At 38.5% G+C, this 20,411-nt stretch overlaps 1 protein-coding gene and 2 long non-coding RNA genes across 4 annotated transcripts in view; all 3 read right to left on the bottom strand.

Moving 5' to 3' along the window:
• Nucleotides 1-1,229, bottom strand: part of LOC148733507 (uncharacterized) — a 3,836-nt gene extending 2,607 nt beyond the window's left edge. The window contains exon 1 of the long non-coding RNA XR_016000826.1: nucleotides 1-1,229. This exon is cut by the window's left edge and continues 1,273 nt beyond it. This is a non-coding gene — a long non-coding RNA (uncharacterized LOC148733507).
• LOC111327816 (uncharacterized) overlaps nucleotides 1-12,829 on the bottom strand; it is a 20,733-nt gene extending 7,904 nt beyond the window's left edge. Inside the window, exons 1-11 of one of the 2 annotated variants that reach the window (XM_088759129.1) lie at nucleotides 12,546-12,829; nucleotides 10,310-10,411; nucleotides 8,817-8,954; nucleotides 4,882-4,977; nucleotides 4,628-4,771; nucleotides 4,376-4,471; nucleotides 3,701-3,796; nucleotides 3,037-3,092; nucleotides 2,081-2,179; nucleotides 1,672-1,729; nucleotides 1,237-1,306 (exon numbers count right to left, since the gene is read on the bottom strand). In XM_088759129.1, coding sequence (XP_088615255.1) covers nucleotides 1,237-1,306; nucleotides 1,672-1,729; nucleotides 2,081-2,179; nucleotides 3,037-3,092; nucleotides 3,701-3,796; nucleotides 4,376-4,471; nucleotides 4,628-4,771; nucleotides 4,882-4,977; nucleotides 8,817-8,954; nucleotides 10,310-10,411; nucleotides 12,546-12,647 — 1,057 coding nt within the window. In that variant the 5' untranslated portion in view covers nucleotides 12,648-12,829. Of the gene's footprint in view, nucleotides 1-1,236; nucleotides 1,307-1,671; nucleotides 1,730-2,080; nucleotides 2,180-3,036; nucleotides 3,093-3,700; nucleotides 3,797-4,375; nucleotides 4,472-4,627; nucleotides 4,772-4,881; nucleotides 4,978-8,816; nucleotides 8,955-9,285; nucleotides 9,621-10,309; nucleotides 10,412-12,545 lie in introns of those variants that run through there. The other variant, XM_088759130.1, reaches the window with a different exon arrangement.
• On the bottom strand, nucleotides 7,297-8,810 carry LOC111327822 (uncharacterized). The gene is made up of 3 exons (XR_002694567.2): nucleotides 8,127-8,810; nucleotides 7,689-7,934; nucleotides 7,297-7,533 (listed from the first exon to the last, which is right to left on the bottom strand). It is a non-coding gene; the product is annotated as an uncharacterized LOC111327822 (long non-coding RNA).
• Nucleotides 12,830-20,411: the final 7,582 nt, after the last annotated feature.

The following is a 20,411-nucleotide window of genomic DNA, read 5'->3' as shown; positions in this document are numbered from 1 at the left end:
CCATTTTTAGATCTGTTTTTCTTTTTTTTTTTTTTTTTTTTTCGTTTTTGTGGGCACTACCTCCTGTACAAGAGCAGTACCTCCTATACAGAGCGGATTTGGTATCCGAAGTGGTTTCTCTTCGATCTGAGCGGTAATTATGCGCCTCCTTTGAACTCGTATAGCTGCGAAACCTCTGTATGCTCCACTTATCACCACTGTAGCGGATCGATAAGAGTTATAGCTGCAAAACTTCTGTATGCTCCACTCGTCACCAATGTATTGTATCGATTATATATATATATATAATTAAAATCCCCTGATGAGTGGGCAACCACGAAACAGCTCTGTAGGTATGTATATGTAGTTGTTTTTTTTTCGACTACCACACATTATACCCGCTCTACTATTTGTATCGAGCACTGTTTCACGGACACCAAGTTTAATCCCTCTATATATTATATATATATATAGGATTTGTTTTGGGGTTTCCATATAGATCTTAATGCCCTCCTCTTAAACTCATCTTGACAGTAACATAAGAAGTTTATAGAAAACAGTACGGAGAATGTCGATGTCTGCAGTGTATGATGATGTTAGGATGTTCATGCTTCATTTTTTAAAATGCTCTCAAACCGTTAATTAAGTCACGAGCAATCCCATTTACAGTGACATGCATCCTATACTTTACATTTTTCAAAATTCAACTTTGTACTTTGTATAAATTAGAACTGAAGAAGATAGACGAATTATGGAAATATGTATTTTTAACAATCGAAACATGTTACATCCTACACTTCACACTTTTCACAATTCAACTCTGTATTTTGTATAAATTAGAACTGAAGATGACAGAAGAACTAACGAAACATTTTTTCAAAAAGTGTAGTATATTTTCTTAAATTCGTGACACATCTGCTGCGATCCAGACTTTTTAGCAATATCATCCGCGACATAGCTGAGAGTTATGAGCCCATTAACATTGCTAATCTACGGAAAGTTGAGAAACTCTCGATAAAATCCGGCAAAGCTGAGCTGGATTGAAACTTCCTACGCATTAGAACTAAAGATGATAGTAGAACTGTCGAAGCATGTTTTGGAAAAAATGTATATTTTCTTAGATTCGTGACATATCTGCTGCCATCCAGACCTTTTGGCACATGCATCGTACAAATAACTTACGCTATATTATGCTCAAGGTGAAGTTGAAATAGAAAAAACCGAGTTTAAAACCTACATACATGCAGCCTTTCTCACCTGCATCTGTTTCAATAGCATCGTATGAATGATGATAATGATGAGATCGACCAAATAAATGGGAGGTTTCCTACAAAAAAAACCACACAATTAGTATAAACTTCGAAGTTCCAAAGTTGACCGTCCTAAATATTCCCTCTAATCAGAGTTGGAACTGAGTACGAGTATAGGATCGATCCAGTAAATGGGAGGTATCCTTCAAAAAAACAAAAACAAAAAAACAAAAAACAAAAAACAAAAAAAACAAAAACAAAAAAAACCAGTGAGGCATTTTAAATTAGTATTAACTTAAAAATACCAAGGTCTAACGTTGTAAATAGTCCCTCTGATCAAAGCTGGAACTAAGAGTATAAGATTGTAACGTTACCTTAAATAAATTTCGCAAAAACAATAAATACAAAAATTGAACAGTAAATAATCTACGAGATACAATACCTCTTCTGTCTCATGTAAGAGCAGTCGCTTGGGGTTTAATATCCACAGCTGGCTGGGACTGAAACCAAAGAGACAAGAGGCTGTCAGTAACGATTTTCAGACATTGCAGTTGCGGCAAAGCACGTGCATTTATTTGCAACATAATTTGGCTGTCGGAGAGCATTCAAGACGTCAATTTTAACCTTTTAACATGACGTGTGATTACCACCAACTTCTCCTTCCAGCATTAAACCATTATCCACCATTTATGGAGAAGAAACTAAATACACGCATCAACTTGTGGGTACTACAGCGTATTCAAGTATACATACATGTCTAAACTCTCTTTACGAAGCTACATGGGGAACGTATCGCAACCAGAGGTGAGAGACTTACAACTAACAGGGGTTTAAAACTTAGCCAAACCTACCTTTTCCAGTTCCAAAGACAGCAAGAAAACCAGAGCGCTACGCCCAGTTCAAATACTCGAAATACAACCTCTAAAGCATTCCTTCCCTCCATAGGCAGCCTGGGTAAAAAAGAAAGCCCAAATCTACAATTCGCATGGTATGTTTTTCCCTAAATAAAAATAGATCAAAATAAGAGAGCATCTCACCGACGTGTTCTTTCGGTGAAGGACAAAATGTGACACTGCATAATTTTATCATCGTTTAATTTTAAAAAAAACATGTCACTGCATTACTTTTGATTGTTTCATTTGAGAAGACAGGTCAAAAACTCGGGCTTCGTGCTTCATCACGGGTTCCAAACACCGAACACCATCTGCTCATCGGTGTTTGAAATCTGTGAAGAAGCACTTGTCCTCGTTTTTGGCATACAGTGGAATCCCGATTTCTAAAACCTTCAGGGGAAACGCAAATTGGTTCGAGAAATCGGGGGTGAAATTACAAGTGAAGCAAATCCAAGGGAAGCAAGGTTTGGTTCGAGATATCGGGAGGTTCGAGAAACCAATCGTGATCGAATTATTAATGAATGCCGCCGTTGGGATGAACATCGCTATGACAAAGTACTTGTTAATCTGATTAATTCAAGGTTTGATCCGTTTGCCCTTCAGGGACTCCCAGAGGACGCCAAGTCGCTTTCTACCAAATTTCGCCGTGTTTTCGCACACTTTTAATTTCGCATTATTAAGACTAAAAGATAAATAGACTTCAAGATCTAACCTTTCGTATGATATTTAGCGAGAGGATAACATAACGTTTGATTCTTAAATGGCCACCAACGACAATTTGATTCTGTGTGGTGGCGAGTTTCGTAATGGCGAATTGAGCGTAAACCAGCCAAGGATACTTACAGGTGATGCAAAACTGATTACATAACTGATTAATCATAATTGATCCTTAAGACTGTAAAATAAATGCTTACTTGTGTTTCCATTTTCCTCCCATAATATCACCAAGAAGGAAAAGAGATGTGAGGAGCTGAAAGGGAATGACTTTGAAAATCAACATTCACCTCACTTCACTCACATAAAAATTTTGATCACCTTTTAAATTAAATCACAAATAAGCACAATCAGCATTCATCTTGTTAGCAGCAGTTCTTGGGACTATTTCTGGACAAGGGAAGTATCCTTTAAAAGAGAGCATTGCATCACATTCAAACGAAAGGCTTCAAATTTAAGGAGACTAGCCCTTGTAAATGACTGTATGAATTAATTATAGCCCAAGACCAAGACAAAAGAGCCGCAGTAAAGGAAACAAAGAGGAGAGCTAAGCACTTGTCATTGTTTAGTTACATGATTGTCAGTATAACATTAACCATTTGAGAATAAGACCCAATGAAAGATCACTGGATCTCCAGCTGGTAAAATATATCAAAAACAATCCTTTCCTCTGGGAGGGGCAAATAATTAGGAAATCTGATGCTGAAATGTGAGTAAATGATGCCAATTTGGCCACAACATAAAAGGGATGCAGCAAAGCAGTGGACCACTGCAAATCATGAGACAGAGTTGCATGCCCACCTCTTACTCCGGAACTTAAAAAAAAAAAAAAGAAAAAAAAAAATTGTGAATTTGAGAGTTTACCTGAAGGGATGCTTGTGAAAATAGACCAAATCTTGACATAGCAGCTTGAGTGATATCAACATTTGATGACTCTGTAGTTGTAAAAGCACCCTGCACCTACAAAGAAGTTAATGGCCTAGAGTCCATGAGGATGTCTAAAATACATTTAGTTTCTGTATGAATAAATGCAGCAAAGCATGATGACTGTTTCATTGAGTTCCTTGAAAAATTCTTTATTCAAATTCTCAACCAACTGTAAGTCACCAGGACAGCAATACATCCTCTGAGAACAAAAGTTATGTCTTTGACTCGGAAATGAGTTCAGTGAGCCCCTTTTTTATCATCAAATTACAATTTCAGAATTGTCCAGGAAAAAAAAATACCAAGCCACCTTAATTTATAGATATAGTTGTGTAATTTTGTTTGACCTAGGATGGCTAAACTCGTTTGCCCTGAGCCAAAAGGTCGCACTAAGAAATTCATGTTTTCTGTACTTGTATGCTTCACTTCTTAGGAAACTATGCTGCTTTCAGACAATTTTTCAGCCCCAATAAACCAGCTTTCTGAATGGGTGGATTGCTTTGCACTGAACATGGATGGGCCTCAGTGTCAAGACACTTAGAAGAGTTGGAAAACTTAAATAGGCAGGGGCAAAAAAGGTTTCACTAGAGTTAAAGGCAAATACATTGTACTAACCTTGTAATACAGTTCAACTCCATATATGAGAAATAATGTAAGCATCAAGAACATCAGGACAACAAAAATGCCAGTAAAAATATTGGATAAATAAACCTGAAAAAAAACAAATAGAACACATCTTTATGACAATCCATTATGCTCCAGTACATGTTTCAAGTGTAATCTTTTTCCCAGTTACCCGACTAAACAACAAACAAGAGTCGTTGTCTAGTGAAGCAAATGAAATCAGAACTCAAAGACTTAACTGACCTTTCGTTGTTCATCTGTGATCTCTATTGTAATAAACTGTGCCAAAAAGACCAGGAACAAAAATACATTGAATGTAATAAAAGCTAACGAAGATTTGCTGAGAAAACGTGGCTTGTCAAGCCGCAAACCAACCACATGAAATGTCTGCAAGAAAAACAAAAACAAAAAACAAAAATTACAAGAGTTAGTTTACTATAGAAAGGTTACTAATGTCAATCAAAATTTATGCTTATGAAAATAAAGTGGCCACTTACCTCTGCCCAAAAACAAATAATGAGGGAGAACCCAGATATAATTGGTGGATAGTATGCATTGAATAAATTGATTCCTAACCAGGCAGGAAGATACCTCTGAAAAAAACAGCACTCAATTTAGAACAAAGAACAAACTTAAGAACATGGAGAGCCACCAACTCCTCACCAGGGGTCTAATTATTAATGACACTGTCGTTGTAGAACAGAGATGCGAAAAAATAATTTTCCCCATTTTTAAAGAATGTCTTTCAACTGTCATGTAGTTTTAGCCCTTTAATCCCTAACAGTGACTAGCATCTAGTTCCTCCTCATAATATCACCCTTGAGTCGAATAGTACAGTCACTGGGAGCTCTTGATTGTTCAACAAATTATCCTTGTCAGCATCTTAGGAAATGAATCGAGAACAGTATGGAGAATATGCATACTGATGGTAGGGTGTAAAGGGTTCACATTGCCAACAGATATGAAGACATTGTCAAAAAAGCATTTGCTAGGATTTTTCACTCATTTAAAATTCATATTTCGCACTTCGGCTGCAAACAGCCACTAAGCCTCATGGATTTTGAGTCAATTAAAGGATTGACACCTCCATATTTAACAGCTATTAATTTTTTTATGTCTACTTCCTGTACAGATTATTACTTAAAGTGCACATGACTTGAAATTCACCACCCCCCCCCCCCCCACAATTTTTATTTCTTATTATTAAAACTTAGGTATTACTTGATCGAATTCTGGTATTAGAACCTTCATGGAAGCGCTTTAGTAGTTTTCCCGCGGGCTCAAAGTTGAGCATTTTATGCGACAATTCCTGCGAGGCCAAACTTCCTCAGTGACATCACTTGTGTAGATTGTGGTGGGGAATATGGCGGATAAGCGAAATCGAAGAGTCTGCGGGAAGTATTGTGTAGCTGGTGGCCCTGGGTAAGTCGGCTGCATGAATTCAAGTCAAACCCCAGCCACATCAATGCATATTTTTCCTGCTAATGAAATTTGAAGAAGGAAATGGATGAAATTCGTCCATAAACATCGGCCAGGTTTTAAGCCATCATAGACCTCGGTGTTGTGTTCTGTGCATTTTCCGCCAGACAGCTTTTGTCGAAAGACCAGCATTAGAGATCAGTCAAGCATTCAAAGGCTTGAGAAGGGAGCATTCCCAATGATCGATGTCACAGTCAGGTAAGAGAATGGCCCAGAAGGGACAGATCGAGGATGGAGGAGGGTAAGTTATATTCAAATAATTTATAATTAATTGCAATCGACACGTCTATTGATCATGTTTACTTTGATAAATTCAATCTTAATATTACCGCTCTTATTTAATAATCTGTACACAAATTTATCATTTTTTTCAGGTGATCAGAGAGGTCTTAAACAACACAGTTGTTCTCCTTCACCGACTGTGAAACTTGTGTAGTGTTCATTACTTGTTGGAAGTATTTGCTATGATTTTATTTGCTTGACATTCAGTTGGCATTGCAATGTGAGGGATAAAGCATTCTGCATTGCCAGCTTATATTTGACTAATTAATGCCAAGATTATTTGGTGGCAAAACTCGAAAAAAATAATGTATTATTTGTTGCAAAATTGCAAATCACGAGAATGGAAATGCAAACAGACACCTTTTTTGGTATTAATTTTTACTTTTTAGTTAATTAGTTGCTGAACAAGATTCCATGCAGTCTTCACAAAATAAACTTGCTGAAAGAGAACCTCCAGCAAAGAAAAAGACCTACACTTGCAGCAAATGCAAAAAACCAGGACATCAACAAAACCACTGTCCCACACTAATGGATGCCTAACATGGAAAGAGCATGAATAATTGTCATCAAAGCAAATTTTTGAACACTAGGCATCTTGTTTGATAATTGTTTTGAAAAGTTCACATTTAAATGTTAGGGACCCAAAATTTGCAGTTGCTAATCTTGATAGTCTTCTATGCATTTTTGGCCAGGGCTTGGGGGGGGGGGAGGGGGCACTTGACCCATGTTTAGGTATAAGGTGCCATTAGGTAGTTGAAACCCTAAAACATCCATTGTTTCTTACTGTCATCAGGATGTACTGAAATTAATTCTGTCAACATGCAGTTGTGTTATAATGCTGATAGGGCAACTTAAAGGTACTGAAAACAATAATTTATTGTTCTGAAAAATAATTTAATGCCCTCTAAATAAATACAGATAAACATCATAATCAGTGAGTCTTGCAGCCGTACCCTGTCAGACCCTAATCAGGACAGCCGCGCTTGAAATTATATACCCTGTGCAGGGTGGAGGGATTAAAAACCTCACCCTATCCAGGGGTACATCATGATGTAGCCCATGTAGGAGAGTAAATCCCCCCCCCCCCCATCAAGGATTTATTGCAGCCTAAATTACTGAGTGTAGTAAGTTATGCAAAAATAAGGAGATCATTGTGGAGCAAGTCAATTCAAATTTATTTGTAAAAATTCCATTAGAAATAATAGGACAATAATGATTACATCTCAATTCCTTTCTTCTGCTGATGTATATCCAGTTGTGCTGTGGGACACACCTAGATCTGATAATTATTGTGGTAGACATATGCTGGCAATGGCCTACTATTCTCCCAGCCCAAGTAGCTGAAGATCTATCGAACCAGCCACCTGTAAGCTGTAGCTCTAAGAAACCTGTGATAAAGGTTTGAAGACATATTGTGAGAAAATCAACATGATTTGTCCAGCAGATAGACAAAAAACATCCAGAACAGTCTTGAATACAGTGGCTGACAAAAAATTACTTACAAATTGTAAATCTTACTGTTATGTAAACAAATTGTACTCACTTGTTTTCTGAGGTGCCATTTCTGCAGCAGTACATTTTCCCATTTCTGTCCTGAAGTAACGGTGCCACCTGTCTCAGGATTGTGCTGTTGATCAGCGCAAGGTAATCTGCATGCTGTGTGATGCACGATATCTGTTCAATACTTCCATCAAATGTAAGTTTTCCACGTGCACAGTCCACTTCCATGCAGCACCTAAACTTGCGAGCTGATACCAGCATAGCATCACTGCACTGGGTACAGGAACACCTGATGAAAAATAAAACCATGGTGAGCTTATCTCATTCTCAAGTAGAAAAAAATTATAGCTAATTTTCCGAGTGCAACTGAAAGGCTGCATGCAAGAGCATCTCTAAGGTTGGTTGTAATTTCACCATCATGTTCGGTTTTAGCTTCAGTGTATACAAACGGGCACATTAGAACAAGGTAAGACACACTTACCACAAACTGGCAGGTTCTGTTTTCTCAAATCTTTGCGATAAAGTGGCACAAGATAAGCCATCTTCATCCTCATCTTCCTCTTCTTGTAGGTTGCTGTCACTTTCATCGGAGTTTGCCAAACTGGCAGGTTCTGTTTTCTCAAATCTTTGCGATTAAGTGGCACAAGATAAGCCATCTTCATCCTCGTCTTCCTCTTCTTGTCGGTTGCTGTCACTTTCATCGGAGTTTGCCAACGTTTGCGACTATCTTGCCCATGATGCCTGTACTGTCTTCTTCAGAACTTGAGAATGATTCTACATCATCCTCAGATGATGTACAAGACAACTCTTGATCACTGTGATCGCTTTCTGACATATTTAGCTCGTAAACGACAAGTAGAATAACTCAAAACCACTGCTTGATCACTGGGAACAACATCTCCTACACAACTGATGACGTGACAGCTCTATTATTCATTCCCGGGCTCTTGCCCCATATTTTGCAGAAAAAATGCAAACTTTAATCGCATTTTAAAATGTGTTCTTGAAACGTTGTGACTTACTTTTTTTCACTGAAATACTTCTCGTAACATATATTTTTGAATTTAAGAAAAAAGAAGGGGGGGGAATTTTGAATCATGTGCACTTTAAAACAGTCGACAAAAGAAAAAATTTAAAAATATTTCAAATTAAATATGACATCTCAATTTACCTGAGCTGAATAGTACACTCCCCTTGATCCACATGCTATAATCATACAAATATACAATGTCTTTTGCACTGTAAGCCGGCAAGCTTTGGCTAAGCTTGGTCTCTTTAGCTTTTTAAACTCTGATCGAACACAAAGGAACTGAAAATTCACAAAAGAGAACACATCAGTGATAGCTTCTGTAAATTAGGGGTCTGGGTTTGTCATGTGCTTGTGTCATGTGTTTGTCATGTGCTTGTCGACTCAGTGAAAAGATTAAATGGCAAAATATTGTTTGAGAGTCATGATATGAAGACCAACGCTTCCTCGATTAGCTCAAATCTGAAACTTTCTGGCCCTGTTTGTGCCATTCCACACCACCACCACAACATGTTATTTTTTTTTTTTAACAATCATTATGTTTACAAAAGAGTAATTGAGTGGGGCCATACAGGTCATATGATCATAGATCTAATGTGTCTTGAATACATACACTTTATCTTACTTTCCACCTCTTCCTTTCCAATTCAAAATTTCTGATCAGTTTACTGAGTTATCTCAGCCAGGGAGTACGGTATTCCAAACACAATGATATGATTGACAATAACTTGGTTTGATATCAAGATTCCCGGTAATTGTGAAAAAGAGCTCCCAAAAAACCTGTCCGCCGACTGTCAGCTGTTTGTAGGTTGACTGTTGGTCAACAGTTGGCCGTTTTTCGGCCGACAGTTGGTCCAAAGTAGCTTTCTTTCCCCTTGGATTTCTGAGATTTGGATTAAATCACCTTTAAACATTATAACTATTGATTGTCCTGCTGATTAATCATCTCGGAAAGAAATCTTTTTTCCATCGATCAATAAGTAGGCTAAGCTTAACTCGTGTTTATCGGGACTATTATTGTTTCTGGGTCATGTTTACTGCATGTTTTCACACGCAGTAGCCTGTCAGTAGCCTGTCGGTTAGCTGTCGGTAATCCGTCGGCCGACAGTTGACCAACAGTCAGCCGACAGGTTTTTTTTGAGAGCTCTTCTTCACAATCAACAGACTCCCAAGGAAAAGTGTAGAGGAGAACCTTCAACCACCACCACTGATGCAAAAGTTTGAAAGGGAAGGGGGAAGAGCAATGTCTTGTCCCCTTAGCAAAGAAGGCTCAAGTAATGCATTTATCCAACTGTTACTGCACATCTTTCATTCTCAGTTACACTTTCTCGTTAAAGCTGTTATTTTTCAAGGTTTAAAACAAATTAGTTAATTCCTAGCCACTATTTTACCCTTTGCCATGAGTGACCATTGGACAGAATTTCTCCTCACAACATTGATGCAATATCAAGTAGACAAGAGATTAATTAATGAAGAATATCAACTTGGGGATCATTAGTTGATCAGATACCAAAATCTCTACACTCACATCATAAGAATTGAATAGCAGACAGGGTGAATTACTAATGACATCTTGTAAGCAAAAGTGATAACCAGTTCAACTACTATACCATGATTTTACAGTATTCGTTACATACCAGTTGAGTTGCAGACACTGCAGAAACAAAGAAGAAAACTACACTAAAACCAATGAAAAATCCTATATTTGTATCACTGCATGCTCCACCACTATATTTGACCTGAGGGTAAAAAAAGATAAAATCAACAGAATTCAAGACAGAATTTCACTATATAGGTGTAATATCGAGACAATGTCAAGAAGACAATGAGAAGAGAGGAAAATATCAACTACATGTACTAATTATCAGTTAATCCGATACCAAATTTTCAGAACTACAAGTAGCATCATGAAAATAGCTGTATAACTGACAGTAAAGAATATTACTAATGAGATGTTGGGAGTGAAATGGTTTAAAAGTAAAAAAAGTCCATTCTTAATTTTTTTTTCAAACCTATGTTGATTATTCAATTTGAAGAACAACAAATGTCAATATAACTGATTTCTATTTTTTTCCACTAATAATGACCCTTGATACAAATCAGTACACTTTGAATGTTTCAAATACATCATTGCTATTATTATCATCAAACATTTTCAGAGTGCCCTCACAGGCAACTTTTGACTCAACATTGATTCCATTGTTCTATAAAAGCAATGAAAATAAGGTCCCTGACTGGACTAATTGGGAATTGAATAAATAAGTATTTGTCTATAAAGCAACTGGATTTAAGGAAAAATTCAAGTTTTAATCTGTTTAATTACACTGATGCAGAGTACTTCTTAAATTTTAATAACTACCTGCATGTAGATTATATTTAATGCATAACAAAATATATATGTACCAAAAAGGTTCTCAGTTAAAATGGGTTCACAAAATAATTTGAAATGTTGTCAAGTGAACAGGATGCTGCACATCCAAATTCTTTAAAACAGTTTTATCAGTGATCAGAACATGCATGAGTACCGAGTGTATTTAAATTTAATACGCTTAGAAAAAAAAGGTCTTTGTTCTGAAGTCTTTCTCTCATTGGCTGAGACTTGGTGGTTCCACCAACATAGTTAATCAATGTCTTTATTTACTGAATAACAATATTTTAATACCCCTTAACCCATCACAGTACAAAAGGCTCACTATTACGGCACATCCAAGAATAATAACTATTCTTTTATAACCTAATTTTACTTACACTACAAGTACCTAAAATATATTTAAAACCTGAGATTGATTAAAAAAACAAGTGTAGTTCACAAATGCAAAGGTAATTACGTAGTCAGCAGTTGAAATCTAATGCCACTAAGTTTGGAAATACTACGCATCACATTTTACAATGAACATGGGACAGAAGATGCATCTCAGAACCATTGTTGAGCATACTGTACTGATAAATCTGACAATCTTGCCATGCAAAACTACACAGACCACTCATGGAGCGATTTATGCTTAAAATATGGGAAAGTTTACTTCTTAGACCAAAGATTTATTGAAGAAGTGTCTCTCGCTCATACATCGTCTGTATCAAAATCTACATCTAATTGACATCAAAAAGACGTTGTCAGTAGCCTGTTTGTCAAAGCTGTTTGAAACAGGGTCCTACAGTTTATGGCTCACTACCACAAATCTCCATCGCTAGGTGGTATTAAAACTCTCGTACAGTAGTGTATATCACTTCTTTCTAAGAATGTACGTGTCACTGATCGAAGTTAAAAGTAAAATATCAGGTTTAATTCAAAAGTCATCACGTTCTATTTTTCGTTTACATCACTGCGTAAAAGCCACTGGTTAAATAGACAAACGGCTTGATAAATACGGATCTTTTTTACATATCTTGGAGTAAAAACAAAATGAAATGTACCCAGATAGCCCTTTCAAAGAATTCAATTGATCTGAGCGGAAACAAGAAACAAACGAAATCGCAGAAGAGTGCAGCTTCCTATTTCCAGTACACGTTATTCGATGCCTGATTAAAAAAAGTATCCATTGTCAACTTGTATAACGAGAAGGAAATTACTTTAGCGTGTTCACTCTGATTTCGAAACGAAAAAAGGTTGCTAACTTCCACATGACGAGTGAACAACGTCATTGTACGCTCACTTTTACCGTTTCCTTTCTCAGAAGTGTTAACGTGGGAGTTCACGACACGAAATGAGGTCGATGGAAACTTTCGACACCGAGTATTAAAACAAAGCCTTAGCTTCCTTCCTCAACAAGAGTTGAACATACAACAGCGGTCCACAGTTGACCTTCATAAATAAGCTGTGACCATACAGTTTAAAGCTAACTTTCTGAACAATTGAAAAAAAAAATTGGGTACCTCACAGACGCAAGACCCTCTGACACACAAACCACGGTCGTTGCAGTTGCTGGGGCAGTTAGTCGAACTTCCATCGGTCATCTTCAATAGAAAAGAGCTCATTTTGGAGCAAGCAATATCTGAATCATCTGTCTGACAATCTACCACCTCACATGAGCTACTTGCAAATTAATTTGATCCCGAAATTCCGTAATTTAAGGACGTTGGGCTCAGCTCAGATGACGTTCTTACGACATTTTTTCGTTCTAATCCCGTCGGACTCTCTCTGAGAGACTGGGTACGGGTTGAGGGTGTAAGCGTCACCGCGAACTGCCCAGGCAAGGAAAACCGTTGTCTCCTCTCGCAGCCGTTCTTTGTCTCGGGATCCTTGTGTCTCCCTCCCCACAAACGGCTGCTCGTGTTGACCAAACATTCCATTCCCTTTGTTTCCTTCCACCAATGAGCGTCGCGTCGAACAGTTGTTCGAGACCCGCCAATCAGGAAGCGAAAAATTGCACGCGGGTTTACCGGGGAATATCTCTCAAAACTTCGCCAAATTTCACGTCCGTGTAGCAAAATATGTCATTATTTTTCAATTTTTACGGGTGATACCCCGAAGAAAGTAACTTGCAGTAAATTATCTGGATGTTTCCTGTGTACCTCAACAGTTTCGACTAAAGAAAGAGTTAGAATCTTCGGAAGATCGGCTGATGTAACGAGCGTCATAAGGTTAGCACTGGGTATAAACTTGGAAGCTTTTTACATTTATTTGAATTCTAGTTTACATATATGTCTCAAATGCAAGAGAAAATTTGCCAAGATTAAGAAATTAGAAAACGATCTCCAAGAGCTGAAAAATGAACTGAAAGCTGGCTATGATTCCATTCAAGATCACCGGGTTAGAAGACTTCAACCATCACTTGACAACAACTCGAACGCAAAGCGACCTTTTGCAGCGAAAGCTGTCGATTTCACCGGCCCTAGCACATGTACTTCTTTGCCTCCAAGTCCTACATTTGAGCCGCTAGTATCTCTGCCTTGTACGCCTCAATCCTCTAATGCATCAGCTATACTACTACCTACTCTACCCGTCAGTCCAATAATCGCTGAGAAATCGCCCCATGTTCACACGACAAAGCTCGCAGCTCAAGTATCGTCTACTCCAAAGCCAAGGCCGACCGAACCTAAAGTCAGCTTGTGCATTGAATACCCAAGCAAAACTAACAATAAGAAACTTGGTCCAGACGTGGAAGCTATTGCCAAGGCTTTGGCTCAAGGTCCACCTTCAAGATTTGCTAATGCAGCTTTAAAGTCAAAGTCAATGAGCAAACATCATGATTATCGAAAGGGTCTTACGTATTGTCTCTGGAGAAATAACTGGGCTTTGCTCATTAAAAAAAACCACCATTGCTCCAAAGGAGAACCTCAAAGGAAGATTTTGAAAATTTCGATCTAAAAAGAATTTGTGACGAATGGAGGGAGAGAGCACCAGTATTCTACTCGTTCCTGTTGACAAGTTGCACAGCAAAACAAAGACGCAACTTGGTTCCCGAGCATCGGTTTGGCAGGATCGATCTTGTTGAAGCAGAGAAACAAGCACATGAATACTATTGCTGCTATTATGGGAATACTCATCAAAATACGATCAATAGAGGTAAATTATGCTTAAATGTTATGCTATAATGTTATTCCAGTACTATACACCTTTCACTACCTTTCACACTTCTTTGCTCATTTCTTAAAGTCCCATTCATTTTTATTTATGTTTACTGGCTTTTTATTGATTTGTTTCACCTAATATTAGGATGTTCACTGGTTCAAATCCTATTTTTTTGTGGGGAGGAAGACACAGGGATCCCGAGACAAAGAACGGCTGCGAGAGGAGACTAGAAAAACCGCAAATTTTAACCCGTTTTGATCTTAATAATTCGTTTTTCGATGGGTAGTCCCTTTCTATGGGGTTTTTCTCAAGCCTAAAGCAAATATTATGAGCCTTCTTCCCACAATGAAAAGCAAAGGTCATCGACAACATCGAGGGTAATGCGTTAAAAAACAATCCAAAAATAAAAATAAACAGGAAACAGAATTCGATACTTTCCGGACTTTCGATGGTCAAACAGCTAATTCCAGTATGGAATCGGTAAGAACTGGGGATGGTCCCACAGAATCGAGGTCAAGAGGGCCAAAACTGAAATGTTTTACAGTTTCTCCTGAGACGTTTCGAACAAAAGTATCAACCTCTGACCATAAGGAAGAGAAAATATGGTAAATGCCTTGTACCTTCCCCATTTATTAACCCGGCAAAGGAGATATTATGGGAAGTTCTCTTACCAGCGTAATATCCCAGTGTAATATGCCATAAAATGACAGTTTTTATACCGATTTAAGGAGGAAGATTTCTTCACCAAGTCATTGTACCTTATCAGGGTTATGGGCTCGAGCTCCTGACCTTATCATCAAATTGACAAGTTGTTGTTTCACTTTATTCAGTTCAGTTCTCCTTTTGTTCTTGAAGCTGGTTTTTCAGCTCATCATTTTTCCTTTTCAGTTCAAACTTTCTACTTGGGTTTTTCTATCCTTTTTGATTCACTTCCTCAATTTTCCCTTTCAATATAGTACAGACGAACTTTCTTGTTGTGGCCGAGTGCTTTATACTTTTGAAAATAGCCATCGACCTAAAGAACCGTTCGAACGCCTTGTCATCATTTAAGCTACTCTTCTTTGGAAACTCGAGACACCGCTCTAGAGACTACATATCGGGGTTTTGGTGGCTTTCGCTTCTGGACGAAGTGTTCTTCTGCCAACGAGGATCTTCTGGAAATCCGATTCCTTTGAGTGTCTCGAGCAAACCCGCTGTGCCAAGTGCTCGTGAAGTGGCGACCAACATCTCTTCTAATAACTTGAATCTATGCGTATAAGTGATTATTTTGGAAATATGTGGAAATATATCTTTAAATCTTCCTTCCGATCAATCTCTTTTGTGTACTTCGATACACAGCAGTTGTACTGCATTTTGTTTACAAGACGAAATCGTATTTGGTTCTCATGAAGCGTTTCCGTCCAAATCGCCCCAGTCAGTTACCGGCCGCGGATGGCGGCTATTTCGGAATAAGGTGCGAATGAGACCTTCCGAAAATGCTTCCGTTTTGAGAGGGTTTTCAATATTGGGCGAAGACTATGCAGAGAGAAAGAAAATTTGAATAGTAATTAATTGGAAACTTACACCACAAAATTTTTTACCCTAAAAATGTGAATATGTTAATGGTGAGACATGGTTTGATGCCACTCTGGTTGAAAAATTTAATGAATGGAACATAAATTACAATTCATTAACCCAACGTCTCGACACTCCTGTCTAGTGCCTTCATCAGGGGTGATCTCATGATCGTTGCAACAAGAGGCGCTTCTATATACTCACTAATTAGTTGCCGTATTTTTCTGTTAACGATGACTTTAGAACCACTACCGTTAAAGCAGAAGTTACTTTGAAGATAATGTTGATTTACTAAATTAAAATTGACCGCACGTTCTAATTTTTTCCTTTTGATGAAATTAATTTTTTTTATTTCTCCTTTCACGGAGACACTTACGCTCTTGCGCTTCTCTTCGATTCCAATTTAAATTAATTTTTACGACGACTATCACTACATTTCCACTCTTTTCCAGAGTCGTGTTTTTTTTTTTTTCTTTTCTTTTCATTTATGTAACATGTGACTATCACAACATAATTCCATAAATCACAAGATATTGGTAAACAGTATGATTTTACACAGTAAATGGTTTAAACCCGTGGGTAACATGTGAAACTGACTCTGATGATAACTTTCGCTCACATCGTCGAAACGTCAGTCAGCATTTTCGACAACAGCCTTTTCTCAGGACTACACTCTACCGGACGATCAGACTACACTATCACGCTATGATTTATAACCTTGATAACTGATAATTATGAATATCTTATATTCTTCCACAAGAAAAGTTATCTTATTACACACAGGCAGTAAATTCTCGTATTTCCAAGAGAATAAAAATATATTCCCCCTTTCACTCTCTGATTATAGGATTTTGGAATTGAATTAAAAAAAAAAAACCGACACAGCTATTAATTTTATCATTTTATCTTGCACGCGTGATGTGTCGCAATACTAGATAAAAACTAATTGCATTGTCTACCTTCAGAAAATCCGTCATTGCTCCCCTTGAAGAAGACGTAGTGACCTTCGATCAGACGTTCCTATTTTGAGAGTGGAGCGCCTCAAAAAAAAAATCCCTGGAAACGCCTGATCACGGGTTAAAGACTCGGTGACCTAATTAACACCTGTGCATAGGATCCTCTTGCTTTGTTCTTGAGCAAGATATATTCACCTCTCACACTTCTATTTCCATTCAGGAGTCAGGGCTGCAAATAACGGCCGGTCAACGGATAATGTCCGGTCAAAATTGGGTACTGACCGGACAAATCCTTGTTTTGCCGGACATCTTGTCCGGTCCTTTACCGACTCGTTCAAAGAAATTTTAATTTTTAACTGTTTGATAAGGGACACAAGTCAAGGGACACAAGGGACACAAGGGACACAGTCATGTTTCCAAAAGAAAAAAAAAATCAATATAAAAGTAGACAAATTAATGGTCGAGAAATTCCCGGCAGTCGCAAATTTCCGCGATGTCATCAAGTCCTATCGCGACCGCAAATCATGATTGTGTCTTCCGTTATTTTATTTACTTTATTTAAGTGTTCCCAGTTAGTAGAGGGTTTTACTTTTGGCTAGATACCATCATTTACTCTTAAATAAAGTGATCGATTGTTTGATCGATTGAATGATCGGAAAGCACCCTCACGAAGAATAATCTTGTTGCATCGAGAATACTCCAAGTAGCATTTGTTGCAAAGTGCAAAAAGCGAGTAAAAGGCCCAAAACCTGGAGAATCCGACCACTCTTTTACTCTAACAAAGATTCACAGCTGTAACTTTAAAAAAAGGGCTCTGAGTGTGATATTTAGTTATAATTGATTTTGCCAGATGTAAAGTAAAACGGACAATTGCGGTTGTATCTTGCGTAACCGTCCAACGTACTCAATGCGAGGCTGCTTCTGCAGTAAAGACTAGTAAAATTATTAACTTGTAATTCTTATTGCCAGACCGACCTGGATTCAGTTGTTTTTTTAGTTGTAAAAGGATTACTGTGCAATCTAGGTTCACTATCGCAAGAGTTCCGACTGTTAAAATTTGACCGGCCAAAAACGGGTAGTGTCCGAGCAAAAGCATGTTTGACCGGACAATGTGACCGGCGACTGCCCATTACGGTTCTTTGCAGCCTTGGGAGTACAAATGGGTTGTGTTGTACTGCCAGGGAATCTCACGGGAAAGCTATCGGTGGCGGGGTAGGAAATATACCTTCAATTGACTAGCCGATCCTGTCCAGGGAAGGCTATGTCACTTCTCCTGCTTGCCTTGCCTTCTAAAACCGAGATGAGCTTCGGCAAGATGCGCCCATTGACTCGATCCTGACTTTCGCCGGACTTTCGGAAATATAATAATAATAATAATAATAATAATAATAATAATAATAATAACGGTTTATTCACAGTATATCCACATAAAAAGGTGTGGCTCTTCATCTGTGAAGGCCTACGATACTAAAATTTAATATTAAAACTAATTTATAATGACTAACTAAATTGTAATAGAAACTATACATGAAAGTAAATATTAAAATAAATATTAAAAATGCACTGATATGAAATTATTATAAGCTATCTCTCACACTCAATAAACATTCCATGTCTCGTTTACCACGGCCACTTAGCTCTAGTCAGTTGCTGCCGAATATATAGGTATAATTGATAGCATTTCTGTTATATATTCATCTGTCTAATACAATGGCACATTTTTTTTCTTATACTCTTGTCATGTGGTGAGAACCTTACACGGGCTGAGTCGCGAGCGTAAACGACATTTCACGGTGGAGTCCACCCCATAGGTGACCAAGACAGAAGTCCACCCCATAGGTGACCAAGACAGAAGTCCACCCCATAGGTGACCAAGACAGAAGTCCACCCCATAGGTGACCAAGACAGAAGTCCACCCCATAGGTGACCAAGACAGAAGTCCACCCCATAGGTGACCAAGACAGAAGTCCACCCCATAGGTGACCAAGACAGAAGTCCACCTCATAGGTGACCAAGACAGAAGTCCACCCCATAGGTGACCAAGACAAAAGTCCACCCCATAGGTGACCAAGACAGAAGTCCACCCCATAGGTGACCAAGACAGAAGTCCACCCCATAGGTGACCAAGACAGAAGTCCACCTCATTGGTGACCAAGACAGAAGTCCACCCCATAGGTGACCAAGACAGAAGTCCACCCCATAGGTGACCAAGACAGAAGTCCACCCCATAGGTGACCAAGACAGAAGTCCACCCCATAGGTGACCAAGACAGAAGTCCACCCCATAGGTGACCAAGACAGAAGTCCACCCCATAGGTGACTAAGACAGAATTTGTCCTTGCGATATCAATACAATATCAAAAAGGGAAGAAATGAGAAAAGACATGCGTTAATGATCAAGTGTGAGGTCAAGATGGCTGGATACTGACCGAGTTTTTTTTTTTTTTTTTCTTTTTAAGCTTTGTTAAGGACCGAGACGAAGTCGACGATCACAAAAACAAAACAAAAAAATAACGAGGCCAAAAACCAGCCAACTTGATCGAGCAAGCTTGGTCGCTTAAGGAAATATTATATTGCAAGAAGATTTCGCTTCATAAATTAAAGGATCAAGAATAGCATGTTAATTGCGAGAGCCGGGAAAGAGAGCCAACTGTATTTGTAGCACAATATACCCACGGGAGTTGTTTATGATTTCTTTGTTTTACTGTCTTCTCCTACTTTTTGTGACTTCATCACCGAGATTTTCAAAAAAATTACGAACTGTGTAAGTCCGCACTGCGCAATTTTTTTTTCGCTCGGGATCTGTATGGACCATCTAAGATGGGCCCATCTTGCCCGCTCGGGATCTGTATGGACCATCTAAGATGGGCCCATCTTGCCCGCTCGGGATCTGTATGGACCATCTAAGATGGGCCCATCTTGCCCGCTCGGGATCTGTATGGACCATCTGAGATGGGCCCATCTTGCCCGCTCGGGTAGCCAATTAGAACGCAGGATTCGCTTCATATCGCCGACGGGCGCTGCTAGCGAAATGATAAAAAAAAATATATAGATATCAACAAGGGGATTATAGGTTGATCCAATCCCAATTCTCCGAACAACCATCCTAAAAACCTAGTTAAATGCCTTAACCTGCCACGAGTCTCCTATAACTCAGTGGCAGAGTTCCCAAAATAATAATTGGAAGGTCGTAGGTTCGACCTCCTACAGGGAGCACTCGGAGTTGTTTTCTCTCCCGGAGAATGCCTGTGTCTGTGTCATCAGTCACTGAATAATGTCCTCTTCCACATCATAGGAATTGTTCGGCAGACAATAAGGAGAATTACTAATCAGGCCCCGGTTGTTGAAGGATGGATAACGCTATACACTGGATAAATCTCAATCCGGTGGATAGCGCTGTACGTTTTGGTAACACTTATCCGTTGGATAGCGATTTAACCGTTGGATAGCGCTATCCACGCGCCCTTTGAACAACCGGAGCCAGATCTTGGGAGTGAAAGGGTTAATGGACACTAAAAATTGTTTGTTTGGTAAGCTTAAAAAATATTTATGCGGGAAAAATAAAACAAACTGAGAACTGATGATGGTCGAGGAGGCAGGAAGGTGGAACGGGATATAGGCGATCGACTTAAAAAGGAATTAGGCGATATCTTTCGAGTTCTACAAAGCGTAACTAGTAACGTAAATATTTTCAATACAAACTAGAGTCACACTCACT

The sequence above is a fragment of the Stylophora pistillata genome, chromosome 4 (genome assembly GCF_964205215.1).
Source record: "Stylophora pistillata chromosome 4, jaStyPist1.2, whole genome shotgun sequence".
In the NCBI taxonomy this organism is placed as follows: domain Eukaryota; kingdom Metazoa; phylum Cnidaria; class Anthozoa; order Scleractinia; family Pocilloporidae; genus Stylophora; species Stylophora pistillata.
The sequence above is the reverse complement of the archived record's forward strand: the minus strand, read 5'-3'. Positions and strand labels throughout refer to the sequence as shown.